Genomic DNA, 15,849 nt, shown 5'->3' with positions numbered 1-15,849 from the left:
AAATTCTTAAAGGTCCTGGGGCTTGCTGGGAGTTCAGGATTTATCTTTATTTCGAGGCTGACTGGTTTCTGATCAGATATGACCAGTGAGGACATTACATGGGGTGGCGGGGGTGATGGGATGCAACATTCCCTCATATCTGCAAGTACCACATCGCACCCCTAGTATGTGTGCAGCCTGGTTGTTTCAAGGAGCCTGCAATAATAAAATCCAGGAATCTGAGAGTCTGCATATTAATGACTGTGTATGTATCCCAGTTTCTGTTCAGATAGTTTTAATCATTCATGAATACAGTGATGGACTGAATGGTGAGCAACTCCAGTACATTCACGTACACTGTATGGTTATCATAGGTCACAGACAGGGACCTATACCTAGCAAGTATATGGTATGGGACTTTACCCAAGGTTAGCTGGACATGGAGTAGCTCAAATGTGTAAGATTAGACTGATACACTTCCACCTCTCGTCCCTTCTTGTGCAGCAGCTAGTCTTAATCTGTGGAAGGCTGTATAGCCTTTCACTGCTGGGGTGTGTTCTGTGGCTTAAACCATGTCTCAGTAACGACACAGATGTCAATACACTCAAGAGAAAAGACCGCTTCCAGAGAGTGGAACGTCATGCCGAGAGACTTCGAGCATTCAGCAGTAACAATTTAGTTTATTAAGTAGAATTTATTATGTCAGAAGGTTTATCAGGTCGGCATTGCCTAAAAAAAACACACTATAAAGGTGGACAATGTTTGGTTAAGATCCAAAAGCTTAGTGGGGACAGGTGCAGTCCACCCCAGCAAAGCAATATGGTCTGCTGATCATGTCTTCCCAATCCAATAAATACTGGACCCCCTTAGAATAACACCGGCACCTAAGTCAATCTTCTATTTACACTGTGGCATCATCCTTGGAGAAGGTAGAATGCTGCTCAGTGTTAGGCCCTACATGCCTGAGACACAATCTGAAACTTGTATCATGCCTCTCATCATATAGTCCATCTCAGGTCAGTAACACCCACAATGTACTCACAGTTCAATGTCCTGCTTATGTGAGTGATCAGGTGGAGCCTTGCCCCTTGACAGGCAACTGACCGTGACTGCCTCCTTGCTCAGCCAGGTAAGTGGGGCATCAGTGTCTCACAATACAGTCGCCAAATGACCAATATATTGGCTTGTGTGGTACAGTCAGCTCCACTGCAATACATATCAGCTAAAAGCATATTTCACTTAAATGCAGAGAGTCCATTCAGTCCTGTTTTTAGTCAATGGAAATGTATTGGAGTGTATTCCGCATTAACACATCGGTTAATTGCCTATTTCATTTAAATGCAAAGCCATCTCAAATTCAGTGTAGATCACTGCCATGTCATTTCACTTCACATCTGTACAACCAGTAAGGCTGGGCGCTGTGACCACAGGGTTGCTGTGCAACAACTGTGCTGCGCATAGCAATGACTTAAGGTTGATGAATATAAAGCTTCAGTTCCTGCCACCGAAAATGAAATCCCTTATTCAACCAATGGATCAGGGCATTACTGCTTGCTTCAAAAAATAGCACACTGGTCCTGTGGCATGTTGTGGAATCAGACAGTACATCCGAATCACAGAAAACAGCAGCTGAGCATGCCAAGAAGCTGTCCGTGCCAGATTCATTACACATGCAGAGTGAATCATGGAAAAAAATTTCACAATCTGTGACAGTCAACTGCTACAAGACGGCTAGTTTTGTTCTGCCGAGCTCAGATGATGTCACACACAATAGTTAAAGAGACCAGCATGAGAACTTTTGCGTCCCTTTGGGCATGGAGGTGGATGGTTATGAGCAGTACGTTACAACTGATGAACCTGAAACAGAAGAAATGTTTGCCAATTGTGAATTTGTTCTGTAACAGTGCGCTGCTGGCAACTGAAAAGATGACAATGACAGTGATTATGAGGACGATGTCTCTACTGCTCCACTAAATTTCCATGACGTTATTTAATCTCTGGATATGTTGCGCAGATTCATGAAACAAAAGGGACGTGAATCATTTCCCACTTTCTATGAACTAAGGGACATTGTATTTCATCTGAAACAGGAAGCAGCTGTTCAGACCTCAATAAAATTTCTATCTCTAAACCATGAGGGACTGGATTGACTACTGTATTTTATACATTTCAGAAACTTTATAGAAAAATGTACTCTACCACTGTTTGTACACACTGCCTTAACTAGCATAAGACAACAGAAAAGGCATATTGTGACTACAGAGAATAAAATCTATTTTCGACAGAAGTCGTACCATACTAATTTTCTAAGCTAGAGACATCGTAAAGTACACAGGCTGAAGGTTAGTTAGGATAAAGCTAGAATAAAGTGAATACGTGGTACTGAAGCCTGTGGCAGGTAGAAAAATGATACTGCAGTGCAGTACCAGTTTGCAAAGAGGATTTTTTCCTGCAACTATCTGTAAATTATCCTGTAATGATACACAATTACGTGAGCAGGAAATCTATCATCTGAATCAGCAAACAGCTGTAAAAACTGTAACATTTCTCTAAAGTTTCTGAAATGCATCACTGCACTTGTGTTTTTTGTTTGATTACTGTGCATCTAGCATTGATGTAACTGTTTCTCATCTCAATTTTGCTTAAAAGCATTAACTAACCTTGGTCCTGTGGTCCAGAAACTATGCATTTAAGCAGAGTCGACTGCAGTCTGCCTTAAAGGCTTGGAGGATGATACATTGCGAGATGTGGTGATATGGGTCCTGGGGAGGCTGCGGAGGACCGTGTTGGGGGAGGCTGCGGGGGTTCATGTAGATTGCATTTAAGAGCTTCAGCATATTTAGTGCGCATCTGATTCACAGCAGGTGTAGTGTGTGTGTGTCACTGGCAACTTGTTTGAAGATATCAGTGTTGGTATAAGACAGCATTGCCTCAAGAGAGAGTGCAATTACATCTCTCACACACTGTCAGTCTGATTAAGAAGGAGGTGGTTGCCAGTAAACATTAGATAATTGCTCTATTGTTTCTGGATGCCCATTTCCACAAGGCTGGCTACAGAAACAGTAGGGTAGTGTGCAACCATGGCTGTGAATTTCCTTTTTTGTGATCTATGAAGGGTGGTGCAAGTGAAGTTTGTAACTAAATTGGGAGTTTCAAGTCCAGGACTGATCTAAAACACTCGGGGTAATAGGATCATAGGTGGTTACTAGGATGTAGGCCCGGAGGCCCTTATAACCTAGCAAGAGTTTAGCCCACATTTAGACAAACCAGCACCCAATGCCCCTGTCCAGCAAGGACATGGGTGGAATCCTAGGGGTATATTTTCTGTTTCCCATCCAGTTATCCAGGTTGCTCTTAAAAAGGGGTAGAAAGGTATTCTGCTTGATGTGGAGAGGGAGTCTATTCCATAGATGGGGGAATCTCTGGGACACAAATCTGTCCCACCAACAAGTCTTGTTAATGTCATAGACCAGGTTGAGGCTGCGCATGCAGGTTACTCGAGTGGAGCTTGACTTGAGGACATACAGCAGTCCCATCAAGGTGGGGTCTGTGACTGCCTTGTATGTCAGACAGAGGTCACCTCTGAGGAGTCTGTATGAGACAAAGTAGAGAGATAGGGCTTTTAGCCTATCTGTGTATGGTAGATGTTTGAGGCTCTGGATTCTCCTGGTGAGGAACCTCTGTGGTCTCTCCAGCTGCTGCATGTGCTTTGTGAGGTACATGCCGAAATGAGCATTGTACTCAATAATGGACCTTATAAGGGAAGAATACAGGGATGTTATGACCTCCTTGTCCATGGATGAGATACCCTTACTTATGAGGTGGGTCATGTAGAAGGCTTTCCCTACAACGAAAGCAACATGGTGGTCAAAAGTCAGGTTGCTATCAACCTAGGTGCCCAAATCACTCAAGACTAACCACTCAATTTGACAATTTGTGGGGACATCACACTCCCCAAAAGGGAGGATAATGCATTTTTTAGTATTCAGCTTGAGGTCATGTTCCTGGCACCAGTCATTTGTCTGAGCGAGACCCTCTTGGAAGATGCCCACATCACTAGGGGAATTTATGACAGCACCCAGCTTTGCAGTCATCTGCAAACTTGGTCGGCCATAGTCCACTGGTTTTGGCCTGCACCTCAGAAGAGTGCATCTCAAATAAGAGGCCCCAAGACTGAACCCTGGGGTACACCGCTTGTTACGGGTCTACTGCTTGAGGGGACTTCCTCTATTTTGACTATGTGGGTTCTAACAGTGAGTCCGTTTATTATCCATCTACCCCATCTGGTAACATATGGATTGATGCCTAGTTGAGAGAGTTCATCTATTATGCTCGAGTGGGGGATAGTGTCAAAGGCTTTGGCCAGGTTAAGGTAGGTGGTGTGCACAGTCTTCCCCTCGTCCACTGCTTTGGTGACCGTCTTAAAGAAGTTTGCCAAATTTAGCAGACATGACTTCCCCTTGATGAAGCCAAACTGCCAACCTCCAAACACTTGATCCCACACAATGTCCTTGTTAATGAGGTCCATGATAATCCGTTCCATGGCCTTGCAGATCAGGCTAGTTAGACTGATGGGTCTATAATTTCCCGGATCAGTGCAAGCTCCACCTTTGTGTAAAGGGATGACAATGGCTGCCCTCCAACTCAGGTGGGATGAAGCCAGTACTCAGGCTTTGGTTGAATAGGGTGTCTAATGGTGCTGCAAGTTCCTGCCGAGTTCATTTAGGATGCAGCCTGGGATGTTATCGGATCCCATGTAGGCTGTGTTTTTTGCCTTTGAGAGAGCAGTGATGACCTGTTCCCTAGATATAAGGGGAAGGGGGCAGGTAACTGAGGATGTCCTGATTTACTGATTTGGGGGGGGGGGGGGGGACAGGGTAAACTTTTCGCTGAATCTGTCAGCCAGGCAAGTTTGCTCTATCTACAGGATTTGTATATGTGGTGTCCTTGACCAACGGTTCTGAACAGATCTGGGTAATTCCTTTGAAGTTGCAGACATATGTGAAGAAGGCCTTATGATTGTCTCTAGTAGATGTGGGCAATCTGGACTCCAAGTTTGCTTCGGAGGATTTCACTAGTACTCTTACTTGCTTATTCAGGTTAAGGAGACATTGCTTCCAAATTGGGCATCTGCTCCTTTTTGGTCATGGTCAGCAATTTTTTCCTTTTGTTATAGAGTTTATTTATTGCAAATGTCCACCAAACAGGTCTACTCTTTCTTGCAGAGGATGATTTAGTCCTGTCAGGTATTCTTGACTCCATGCATCTATACAAATGCTCGTATAGTGCTTTGGTGCAGTTCTGGATATTGGTGCCAGTTCCTACAGAGGGGGAGTGGGCTGTGAAGCTGTTTATACTATCCCCACAGGAGGCTGTAACCAGCTTTGGAGAAGTTTTTATGTCTGATCCTAACTAGAGGGGGGTTGGGGGAGATGGTGATGTTTCTTCAGCAGTCAAACTAGCTACTCTATATTCAGCCAATTACTTCAGAAAATAGTACAAGTAGTTTTGTATGGAAAGATTACAATTCATAGGTTCATAGATTAGTACTAAGCTAACTGCCCTTGTGAGCCATTTTAAGCCTAGCCAATTGTCCCTTGTGAGACTCAAACCCTGCACATTATGTTTGCAAGGCAAACACCTTAACCATTAGGCCACTCTCCCAACCAACCCAAATTCTATGTGCCTGTGTCTATACAAGACACTGCAAACCACTACTGCACAGCACAGCTCAAGTTATAGGAGACAAGCTAGGACCTAAAGGAGTCCAATGGAAAATGCAGCACAAGGGCACAAATAAGGCTCAGATCCTGCAGCAATTCACAATTCTCACTATTGTGAATGATACAAGACTAAGGCCCCTGCACCAATTAAAATGCAAATAGCAAAAATGCAGTAAAGAAATAAAATGAAGCTCAGATTCTTCAGCAACTCGATTCTCTCCCTACTGTGAGGGGCACTAAACAAATACCTAGAGCAAGTTAAAAATGTCCCAGCCACGTGACAAAAGCAGTCCTCACATCAGGTTCTAGCCATTAAGATATGAGCACTGAGGGTTCCCTCATTAACACCAACTCATGAAGTCCTGGTTTATCTAGTAGGTCCTGCAATTGCTGCTTGAATGCACCCTTTTCTTCATCATCACAACCCTGCTGTAGAGCATAAAAGTACAGTTTTGTACCTACAATAAATGTAGATGTTCCGAGTGTATACCCTGCTGCAGTCATCACACTTGGGTTATCCTGCAGTCAGGCAGTCCCGCAGTCGGCCCGAATTCCAAAGTCTTGGTCAGGTGTTGGTTGCTGTCGCTTCTTCCCTGACGTCAGTGCACCAGGGGTATATCAGAGGCATCCAACGCCATTTTCTTCAGTTTTTCTTGCCCCAGATGTCAGGTGCCCCTAATAGGTAGGCAAAATATATATATATATGTATATGTATATGTATATGTATATGTATATGTATATGTATATGTATATATATATATATATGTATATATATATATATATATATATATATATATATATACATACATACATATAGCTATAAAAAATAAAACAAAACCCTTCGGCACAAGCAAATACACCACAGAGGTAGTATAGGATAGAGTGGTAGAGATAAGTTCAGCTAGTTCAGAGGGGATGGAGGGAGGGTAACCTGGACTGCAGCAGGGTATACACTCGAACATCGACATTTATGGAAGGTACAAAACTGTACTATGTTCATCGTGTTACCCTGCTGCAGTCATCACACTTGGGTAGAATCCCAAAGCTAAGGATGGGTGGTGGAGTCAAAGACGGTTAGAGGAGGCTAGAAGGCCCTGCAAAACTGCAGTGGCGAAGCCAGCTCTAGTCAGAGTAAAGTGGTAATGTTTGGTGAAGGTGTGTACTGAACTCCAAGCTGCAGCTTCCAGAATATCCTTGGTTGGCACCCCCCTGAGGTAGGCTGTAGATGTAGCTGCTGCCCTGGTAGAGTGGAACCTTATGCTAGCAGGAACTGGTTTTCCATGGTGGGTGTAGCAAAAACGTATGCAATGTCCTATCCATTTGGAAATGGTCTGTTTTGAGATAGCCTTTCCTTGTGATGCTGTAGCATAGGATACAAAAAGCTGGTCAGATTTTCTGAAAACCTTAGTTTTATCCAAGTAGTAACGTAGCTGCCTGTGAACGTCCAAGGAATGTAGGAGTCTTTCTCCTTTGTTCTGTGGATTTGAAAAGAAGGTGGGTAAATGGATGGTTTGATTTAGAGCCACACCCGATACCACCTTAGGCATAAAGGAGGGGTTAGTTAGTCTTCTTGAAAAATGAGGAAAGGCTCTACTGCCATTAGTACCTGAAGCTCTGAAACTCTTCTCGCTGAAGTAATTGCTAGCAGCAGGGCAGTCTTCCATGATATAAACTTTAAGTCAGCTGAGAAAGCTGGCTCAAAAGGAGGTAGCGTAAGTTTTTCCAGAACAAAGTTGAGGTCCCAAGTAGGTGTTGGTGCTCTCCTGGGAGGCCTAATGTTTTTGGCCCCTCTGAGAAACTGCCTTAGGAGTGGATGTGAAAATAGGGGAGGATCCGTGTTGTAGTGAGCCGAAATAGCTGAGGCGTGGATTTTAATAGATGAAAAAGAAAGCCCTTTGTGTAACATCTCAGTTAAATATTGCAAAATCTGAGGTATGTCAGGCTGAAGGGTATTTTGGCCTTTAGCTTGGTTCCAGGCGTAAAACCTTTTCCATTTGTCTGAGTAGGCTTTCCTGGTGCTGGGCCTCCTGGCCTCCAGAATAACATCCATAACAGCTTGTGAGAGAGGAGCTGGCTGGTTAATTAGGTGATTTGCCATGCAGCCAAGTTTAAGGTTTTGAGTTGGCTGTGTAGAATCGGATTGTCTTGCTGTGTGAGCAGATGGGTAATTTGTGGTAGAATCCATAGTGGGCCCTGGGCCATATTCCTTAATAGTGGGTACCAGTGCTGGCGTGGCCAGTCTGGGGCAATGAGCATCATTCAGGGTCTCTCCATCCCGACTTTCAGAAGCACCTTTGTTAGAAGGGGTAACTGAGGAAAGGCATATACTGTCAGCATTTTCCAACTGAATGAGTGCGCGTCCACCTTCCAAGCTTGATGGTGAAAAGTCCTTGTGCAAAATTTTGTTAGTTGATAGTTTTGGGGGCTGGCAAATAGGTCTATGTCTGGGAGCCCCCATTTTTGAGTTATCATTGCAAATACTTGTGGATCCAGTTTCCACTCGGGATCCATGATGTTTCTGCTTTGGTCGTCTGCCAATGCATTTTTTCCTGGCAGGAATTGAGCTTGTAATTGAACTTGGTAAGCCAGTGGTGTGTTCCACAAGGTCATTGCTTGCCTGCATAGAGGGTAGGAGTGTGTACCCCCTTGCTTGTTTGTGTACCACATTACTGTGGTGTCTGTTCTTATGATAAGCTGCCCTGGATGCAAGAGGTCCTTGAAGGCTGTCAGAGCATTTTGTACAGCTAGCATTTCTTTTTGATTGATGTGCAGATTCCTTTCATCTGCAGTCTATATGCCTTGAATGCACCGTCCTGCCATGTTTGCCCCCCAGGCATAGTCCGATGCATCTGTTGTCATAGTTTGCCTGGCTGGGGGTAAGGTGAAAGGCTGACCCTTGTTGAGGTGACATGCCTGTGACCACCATAGGAACTCCTGTTGAAGGCAGAGAATGAGAGGTATCATTGTTTCCAAGCTGTGGCTGTGTTGAGTCCATACGCTTTTTAGGTACCATTGTAATTTCCTCATATGCAGTTTTGCAAATGGTATTAGTAGTATGCAAGATGCCATGAAGCCCAAGGCCTGCAGAATTTTTCTTGCAGGGAGTCGGGTCTTTGTTGTCATTGCTCTGAAGTATTGAGTTAATGGTAGTTGTTTGTCTGGCGTCAGATAAGCCATCTGGGCCGTTGTATTCAAGCTGGCACCCAGGAATGTCATATTTTGTGAGGGCACTAGTTTTGATTTATTTTTGTTTACTGTGTACCCTAGGCAACTTAGAAGATGTTTTACAAAAGCCAGGTGTTGTAAGAGAATGTCCTTGCTTTCTGCTTGGATGAGGCAGTCGGCCAGGTATGGGTATATTTAAATTCCTCTTTGTCTGCAGTATGCAATTACTGGTGCCAGGCATTTTGTGAAGACCCTGGGCGCAGTAGATAAGCCAAAGGGCAGTGCAGAGAATTGGTAATGGGTTGAACCCTGCAATGAAACGGAGGTATCCTCTGCAATTTTGTCTGATAGGGACATGCAGGTATGCCTCCTTGAGGTCCAACGTTACTAGCCAAGCTTTCTTGCCCAACTTGGGAAGAAGCTGTTGTAATGTTAGCATCTTGAATTTGGGTACTTGCAAGAAGGTGTTTAAAATTGAAAGGTCCAGAATGGGTCTCCAAGCATTGTCCTTTCTAGGGGCTAGAAAGAGCCTTGAGTAAAATCCTTGGCCTTGCTCCTGTGTAGGTACCAGTTGAATGGCTCTCACGTCCACAAGAGTTGTAATTTGTTTTTGTGCCTCTGCCCATTGATTTTGTGGCAGGTTTGGCATTCCTTTTATCCTTGGCAAGGTGTGGAAATGGAATCTGTATCCTTGTGAGATAATGTCTAGGACCCATTTGTCCTTTGTGATGATGCGCCAGTTGTCTGCAAAAAGTGCTAATTTTCCTCCCAAGGGAGCTGCCAGGAGAGTTTTGCTTGGCAGTTTGAGGTACAAATTGTGTTTGCCTTCTAGTAGTTTGTGGCCTGTCTTCTCCTCCCTTCTGTGCTGCAGTGCCCCATTGGCGAGGTTTGTAAGGGATTTGTGCTTGTCCTCTGCCCCTTGGGCGCCTGTATTTACCCCTCTGTGGTCTGTCAGAAGCTGGAAAGGACCAATTTTTTGTTGGCCAATTTCTGCTGAATCGTGGGAGCTGTACTTGTAAGAAATCTTTGACCGTCTGCACAGATTTTGCCTTATCCTCCATTTTCTTTAAAACCTCCTCTGCTTTAACCCTAAATAAGACATCCTGCTGTAAGGGTGCATCTAGTAACTTTGCTTTAACATGGTCAGGCAGAGATTGTTCCTTTAACCAAGCATGCCTACGTATAACAGACCCAGTAACAGCTGCTCTAGAGGAAGCTTCCAAGGCATCAAAACCACATTGTAAAGTATGCTTGCCCACCTGTTCAGCTGCATGCAACAGATTCTGCATTTCCTTGAATTCAGGCTGTTGAGGGTGCGTGCCCATCTTTTGTTTTATTTGAGACATTAGGAATTGTTGGTATTTAAGCATGTGAAATTGACAATTTAGTGCTCTCATAGCTAGAGTAGCTGAGGTGCAAACCTTCTTCCCCCACCTATCTAGTGCTCTGGAGTCCCTTTCAGAGGGTACAAGATTTTTAGCCATAGAAGCCTTAGCCCCCTTGGGACCCTGGGAGACTGTCTCTGGATCAGCAACAGGGCTTTTGTATAGGAATTTGTGCGAGTCAGGCACTCTATAGTATCTATCTGGTTTGGCTGGAGCAGGAGGCAGAGAATCTGGATTTAGACTAGATTTTAAGAAAACATCATCCACAATGTCTAAAACTGGGGGGATAGCAAGGGGTCTTTGCTGGGGGAGTAAAAGAAACTCTTGGAGCCTTTTCTTTGAGTCGGAGTAGTCCTGACCTTCCCAGTGGAAATGTTCCCTCATGGTATGTAAGTTTTCCCCAAAGGAATAATCTTCAAGGGGAGAAGCTGAGGGAATGGAGTCTTCAGCATCAGAATCTTCATAAGGGGGAAAGGAGTAACCTTGTTCCACAGAGGAGCCTGAGGAAACAGACACCTGATCAGAGGAGGCATAATCCTCCTCTTGTCTAGGCCTTTTGTCGGGGGGGGGGGGGTTGGGAACCCCGGATCAAAGAAATTAAATCTTCAGGCATTTTAAGCATCTGTTTCTTAGGCATAGGGCCTTGACCTGGAGACTGAAGAGTAGTCTTTTTTGGTTTTAGAGAAGTCTTACTTTGGCATAAGATTTTATGGTGAGAGTAGTCTGTCTGAAGACACCTTCAGAAACTGAAGGTGTTTCTACAGCACCGACTTCTCCTACTGCAATGTCGTTGGTAGGGCCTAAAGAAAATGGCTGCGTCGGCCTAGAACTCTCTGCAGGAGAATCCAAAGCGGTCTGAGGATCCAATTCAGCGGTAGCCAGGGGCTGCGTAGGTGCCTCACTGAAAACCGGAGAACCGGCGACCGGCCCAGCCGAGGGCTTGGAGTCTGGCTTGGATCTAGGCTGCCTTTCTTTATCTTTACGTTTTTTTATGCATGCCGGTAGTCGGTTGCTCTGACGGCATAGTGTAATTAAATTTCCTATCGAAGTAGTGTCGTGCGAAATCAAAGCGTCACTTAATAGTTCGCTTATTGAACCTAGCACAAAACCGACAACCAGTGACGTCGTGGTCTGGGCCTAGGCAAGGTGTACAAAAAGAATGAAAGTCCTTATGAGGTATTTGCTTCCCACAAGAAATGTAATTGTTAACTTTTTCTGACATCGGACTGAGGCAAGAAAAGGTTCCCCAATGGGGTACTTAGCTTTGAAGACTTCGGACTGAAACTCTATACGAAAATCTCAGGTGTCGGCCGACTGGCACTTGTGAACTGCTTCTACTTCGGGCACTGCGGGGCAAGAAAGACTGAAGAAAATGGCGTTGGATGCCTCTGATATACCCCTGGCACACTGACGTCAGGGAAGAAGCGACAGCAACCGACGCCGGACCAAGCCTTTGGAATTCGGGCCGACTGCGGGACCGCCTGATGGCAGGATAACCCAAGTGTGATGACTGCAGCAGGGTAACATGATGAACATCTAGGTTTACGAATACTGTTCCTATCTCTGCACTGGAATCGGAGATAAAATCCCAGTCTTCAAAAGATACACATTTCACCACAACTCTCAAGCCATTTCTGGTCTGTCCTCCCCAGAAGCAAATAGATCCCCAAGACTAGTGACTTTGCTGCATTGCCCTTCCACCTTGTCGGCTGGATTCATAGGATGCCCAGTCTCCTTGCTATGTCATCCACTTCCAAGCAAGAAGGAAATTAATTACTCAACTTATAAAAAATGTCAAGGAATTACTGAATATACACAAGAGTTAATAAAATAATTTACACTAAAAAAAAATGAATGACTATCTGCCAAAAATGACAAAAAGCATTATAGATTCTCTAGTTGCACCAGTTATCCAGGAGCTGTATTGAACTGAAAAAGCCGCAATGAGATCTAGAATCAAAAAGAGTACCAGACCATTATGGGAACAGGGTAGCAAGCTCAAGCTTACCATACATTTTCAATAGCTGCCAAGAAAGTATGCTGTAACAACCACTCCACACATCATTCGTAAAATGACACATGGTTCACTTACTGTGCTGCCCATCTAAAACACATTTCAACAACTTGCTACATGGGAAGGGAAAACCAAGCGGAAATAATTTTGCAGAAGTCATCTTAAAACATTTCTGTTGTGAATACACAGTAAAAACACACAGTGCATTCATAAATGTGCATTACTGACAAATCATCATTTTTAATACAATTCACTAGCAATATTCCAGTATGTAACTCATCTTACCTCTCTTCCATCTTCACCAGGTGGAGGAGGGGGGCCTCGTGATCTATTTATTGGCGATATTGCTATTAAGGTGGCTGAAACTGGTGAAGTTGTGAAAGGTAGAGTAGAGGAGAGGCTAGATATTGCAGACGATGAAGGTGTACTCATGGATGACATGGCAGATGATGGCAGAGAAAAGGAAGGTGATGGAAGAGATGTAGTCGAGGTTGAAGCTGTTGGGACAGTTGTGGATGAGCTCAGTGTTGAGAAAACACCTGAAGATGGGCTGGAGGTTGGTGGAGCAGTTGAAGATGGACTTGAGGTTGATGAAGCAGTAGAAGTTGCGACAGAGGTTGACAGAACAGACGAGGATGAGACTAAGGTCAGAGAAGATGAAGCGGAAACTGATGGCAGAGCAGACGAAGAAGAGACAGACGTTGGCAATGCAGATGAAGATGGGACAGACGTTGGTTGAGCAGACAAAGATGAAACTGAAGTTGGTAAAGTAGACAAAGATGAGCCTGATGCTGAAATAGCAGATGAGGATGAGCCTGAGGTTGGTGGAGCAGACGAAGATGGGACTGAGGTTGGTGCAGCAGATGAAGATGGGACTGAGGATGTCAGACCAGAGAAAGATGGGCCTGAAGATGACGAAGCAGTGGGATGTGGACCACTGGAAGGTGGGCTACTGGTAGACAGCCCAGAGGGAAGTGGGCCTTTGGGTGGTGGTCCAGAGAGAGACATGCTAGAGGGTGGAGGTCCAGTGGGAGCTGGCCCAGAGGGAGGTAGGCTAGAGGGTGGAAGTCCCGATGGAGGTGGTCCAGAGGGGGGAGGAGGAGGAGGACCTTTGGGAGGTGGCACAGATGGAGGTGGACCTTTGGGAGGTGGCATAGATGGAGGTGGACCTTTGGGAGGCGGCACAGCAGGAGGTGGACCTTTGGGAGGTCCAGAAGGAGGTGGACCTGGGGGAGGAGGCCCAGCTGGAGGAGGACCTGGAGGAGGTGGACCAGAAGGTGGTGGACCTGGGGGAGGTGGACCTGAGGGAGGTTGTCCAGAAGGTGGTGGAACTTTAGGGGGTGGCCCAGATAGAGGTGAACCTTTAGGAGGTGGGCCAGATGGAGGTGGAGGAACAGAGGGAGGTGGGCCCGATGGTGGTGGACCTGCAGCTGAATGTGGTGGAAGAGGTGGACCTGCAGCAGAATGTGGTGGTAGAGGTGGACCTGCAGCAGAATGTGGTGGTAGTGGTGGACCTGCAGCAGAATGTGGTGGTAGAGGTGGACCTGCAGCAGAATGTGGTGGTAGAGGTGGACCTGCAGCAGAATGTGGTGGTAGAGGTGGACCTGAAGCAGAATGTGGTGGTAGAGGTGGACCTGAAGCAGAATGTGGTGGAAGAGGTGGACCTGCAGCAGAATGTGGTGGAAGAGGTGGACCTGCAGCAGAATGTGGTGGAAGAGGTGGACCTGCAGCAGAATGTGGTGGTAGAGGTGGACCTGCAGCAGAATGTGGTGGTAGAGGTGGACCTGCAGCAGAATGTGGTGGAAGAGGTGGACCTGCAGCAGAATGTGGTGGAAGAGGTGGACCTGCAGCAGAATGTGGTGGAAGAGGTGGACCAGATGATGGCATTCCAGATTGCTGGTGACTTGTAGGGGGAGGGCCAGATGGTGGGGGTGGGCCAGAAGGCAGAGGAGGACCAGGTGGTGGTGGGGGGCCAGGTGGTAGTGGTGCAGAGGGTGGGGGTCCGGATGGCAGTGGACGAGAGGGTAAAGGTCCAGATGGCAGTGGTCCAGAGGGTAAAGGTCCAGAAGGGAGAGGACCAGAAGGCAGTGGTCCAGAGTGGAGGTGTCCAGAATGCATAGGTCCAGAGTGTGGCATACCAGGATGTAGTCCAACATGAAGTCCAAGATGTGGGCCCAAAGGAGCATTTACTGGAAATAAATGGAAAAAAAAGTTAATTAATAAATATCACAATCAGTGTTAACAAGAATTACCCAACTGCTACCATTAACATTTAAATTACTCCTTTCCTTCCATCAAAACAATTACAGGTGATCATTCTGCTTTTGCCTCCCTCATTAATCAAGTTGCATTTCTTAGACAGAACTAAACACTACACAACAAAATAAGCAGCCAAGCATAGGTCATGAAAGCTTGACAACACTCACTAGGTTCCAAGCAACAGCATAAGCAGTATTAGTTCCATTAATCAAGTTCAAGTCACTCTACAAAACAAGTAGGATAAACAAATAAAGCTGCAAATTATGATTAAGAAGGGTTCCAGCAAAAGGGTACTTTTTAAGCCCAGCTGTACAAGTATGTTTGACAAAGCCACAGCCACAAGATTTTCCAATAAGGTTATTACAGACCATTGGTAGAGGTCTTTCTTTCAGATCTGACTTCCGTAGTTTTGGAAGCTTCCTCCCCCCCACATGGGTCTGGGTCTCACCCTCTAACCTATGAAGTTGGCTGACACATGGTTTGACAGGGAGAGCATGCTAGTCTATTTTCAGTTCTTTTTGGCTGGATGGCCAACACTTGACAACTGTCATAGGGCCCAATCAAGTGTCACTTGTCACTGCTCTTTAAATTCTCTGTGGACAGAGAAGGCAGATGCACCTTAACTTCAATGATTCAGGAATGAGGTGATAAACTTTTCTGGAAAACCTGCTTTAATATTATGAGATGCATTAATCTTACAAGATATGTTGAATATCTAGTCTCCGCCAGGCCCTGTCCTCTCCAGGTAGAGGAAAGACTATAGAAAAAAAGGGAGAACAAAGGACAGCCACTGCACACAGTGCGGTAGTGATTCTACCTTAACACCTTGAGTTATGATGAGTACACGCACAACCATACTACATTCATCAAACCAATATAATTCCTTATTCATGGGAAGGATACTGAAGCAGTAGATGCCCCAAGGACAGGAGGAGATCTTTACAGACTCTGCAAATAAGCTGCAGCAACATCAGCCCTGCTCCTACACTGAATGTCCAGAAAAAACACGCAGAGTATTTCATACAGATCCCTCAAAGATGCTCTGAACTGACATTCTTAAAGACTGTAGCTGTGGCTGCTGGTGCACTGGTACTGTAGAGTCCAACAGGTTTGCAGAGCAATTTCCACAGTCCTCATAATAAAAGTTGATTCAGTTTGCCAATCACTTAGAAGACACTTGCTTTGCATAAAAGGAGACAAACAGTGCATATCACCGTAACCATTTAGTTCTTGCAAAGTAAAATTTAAAAATCTTGTAAATATCTACAAGATGTAATTTTTTTCTCCTCTGTTCTGTGGATTATTACTAAAGACTGGTAGCTAG

General features: G+C 45.2%; 1 protein-coding gene across 1 annotated transcript in view; it reads right to left on the bottom strand.

Annotated features, from left to right (window-relative positions):
• Nucleotides 1-15,849, bottom strand: part of SF3B2 (splicing factor 3b subunit 2) — a gene marked incomplete in the record, with an annotated part of 1,007,319 nt that overhangs the window by 771,241 nt on the left and 220,229 nt on the right. Inside the window, 1 exon segment of the mRNA XM_044075829.1 lies at nt 12,552-14,455. Coding sequence (XP_043931764.1) covers nt 12,552-14,455 — 1,904 coding nt within the window.

This window comes from Protopterus annectens, chromosome 6.part1 (genome assembly GCF_019279795.1).
Source record: "Protopterus annectens isolate FY-2018-M chromosome 6.part1, PAN1.0, whole genome shotgun sequence".
Lineage (NCBI taxonomy): Eukaryota > Metazoa > Chordata > Ceratodontiformes > Protopteridae > Protopterus > Protopterus annectens.
This window is presented reverse-complemented; position numbering and strand designations above follow the sequence as displayed.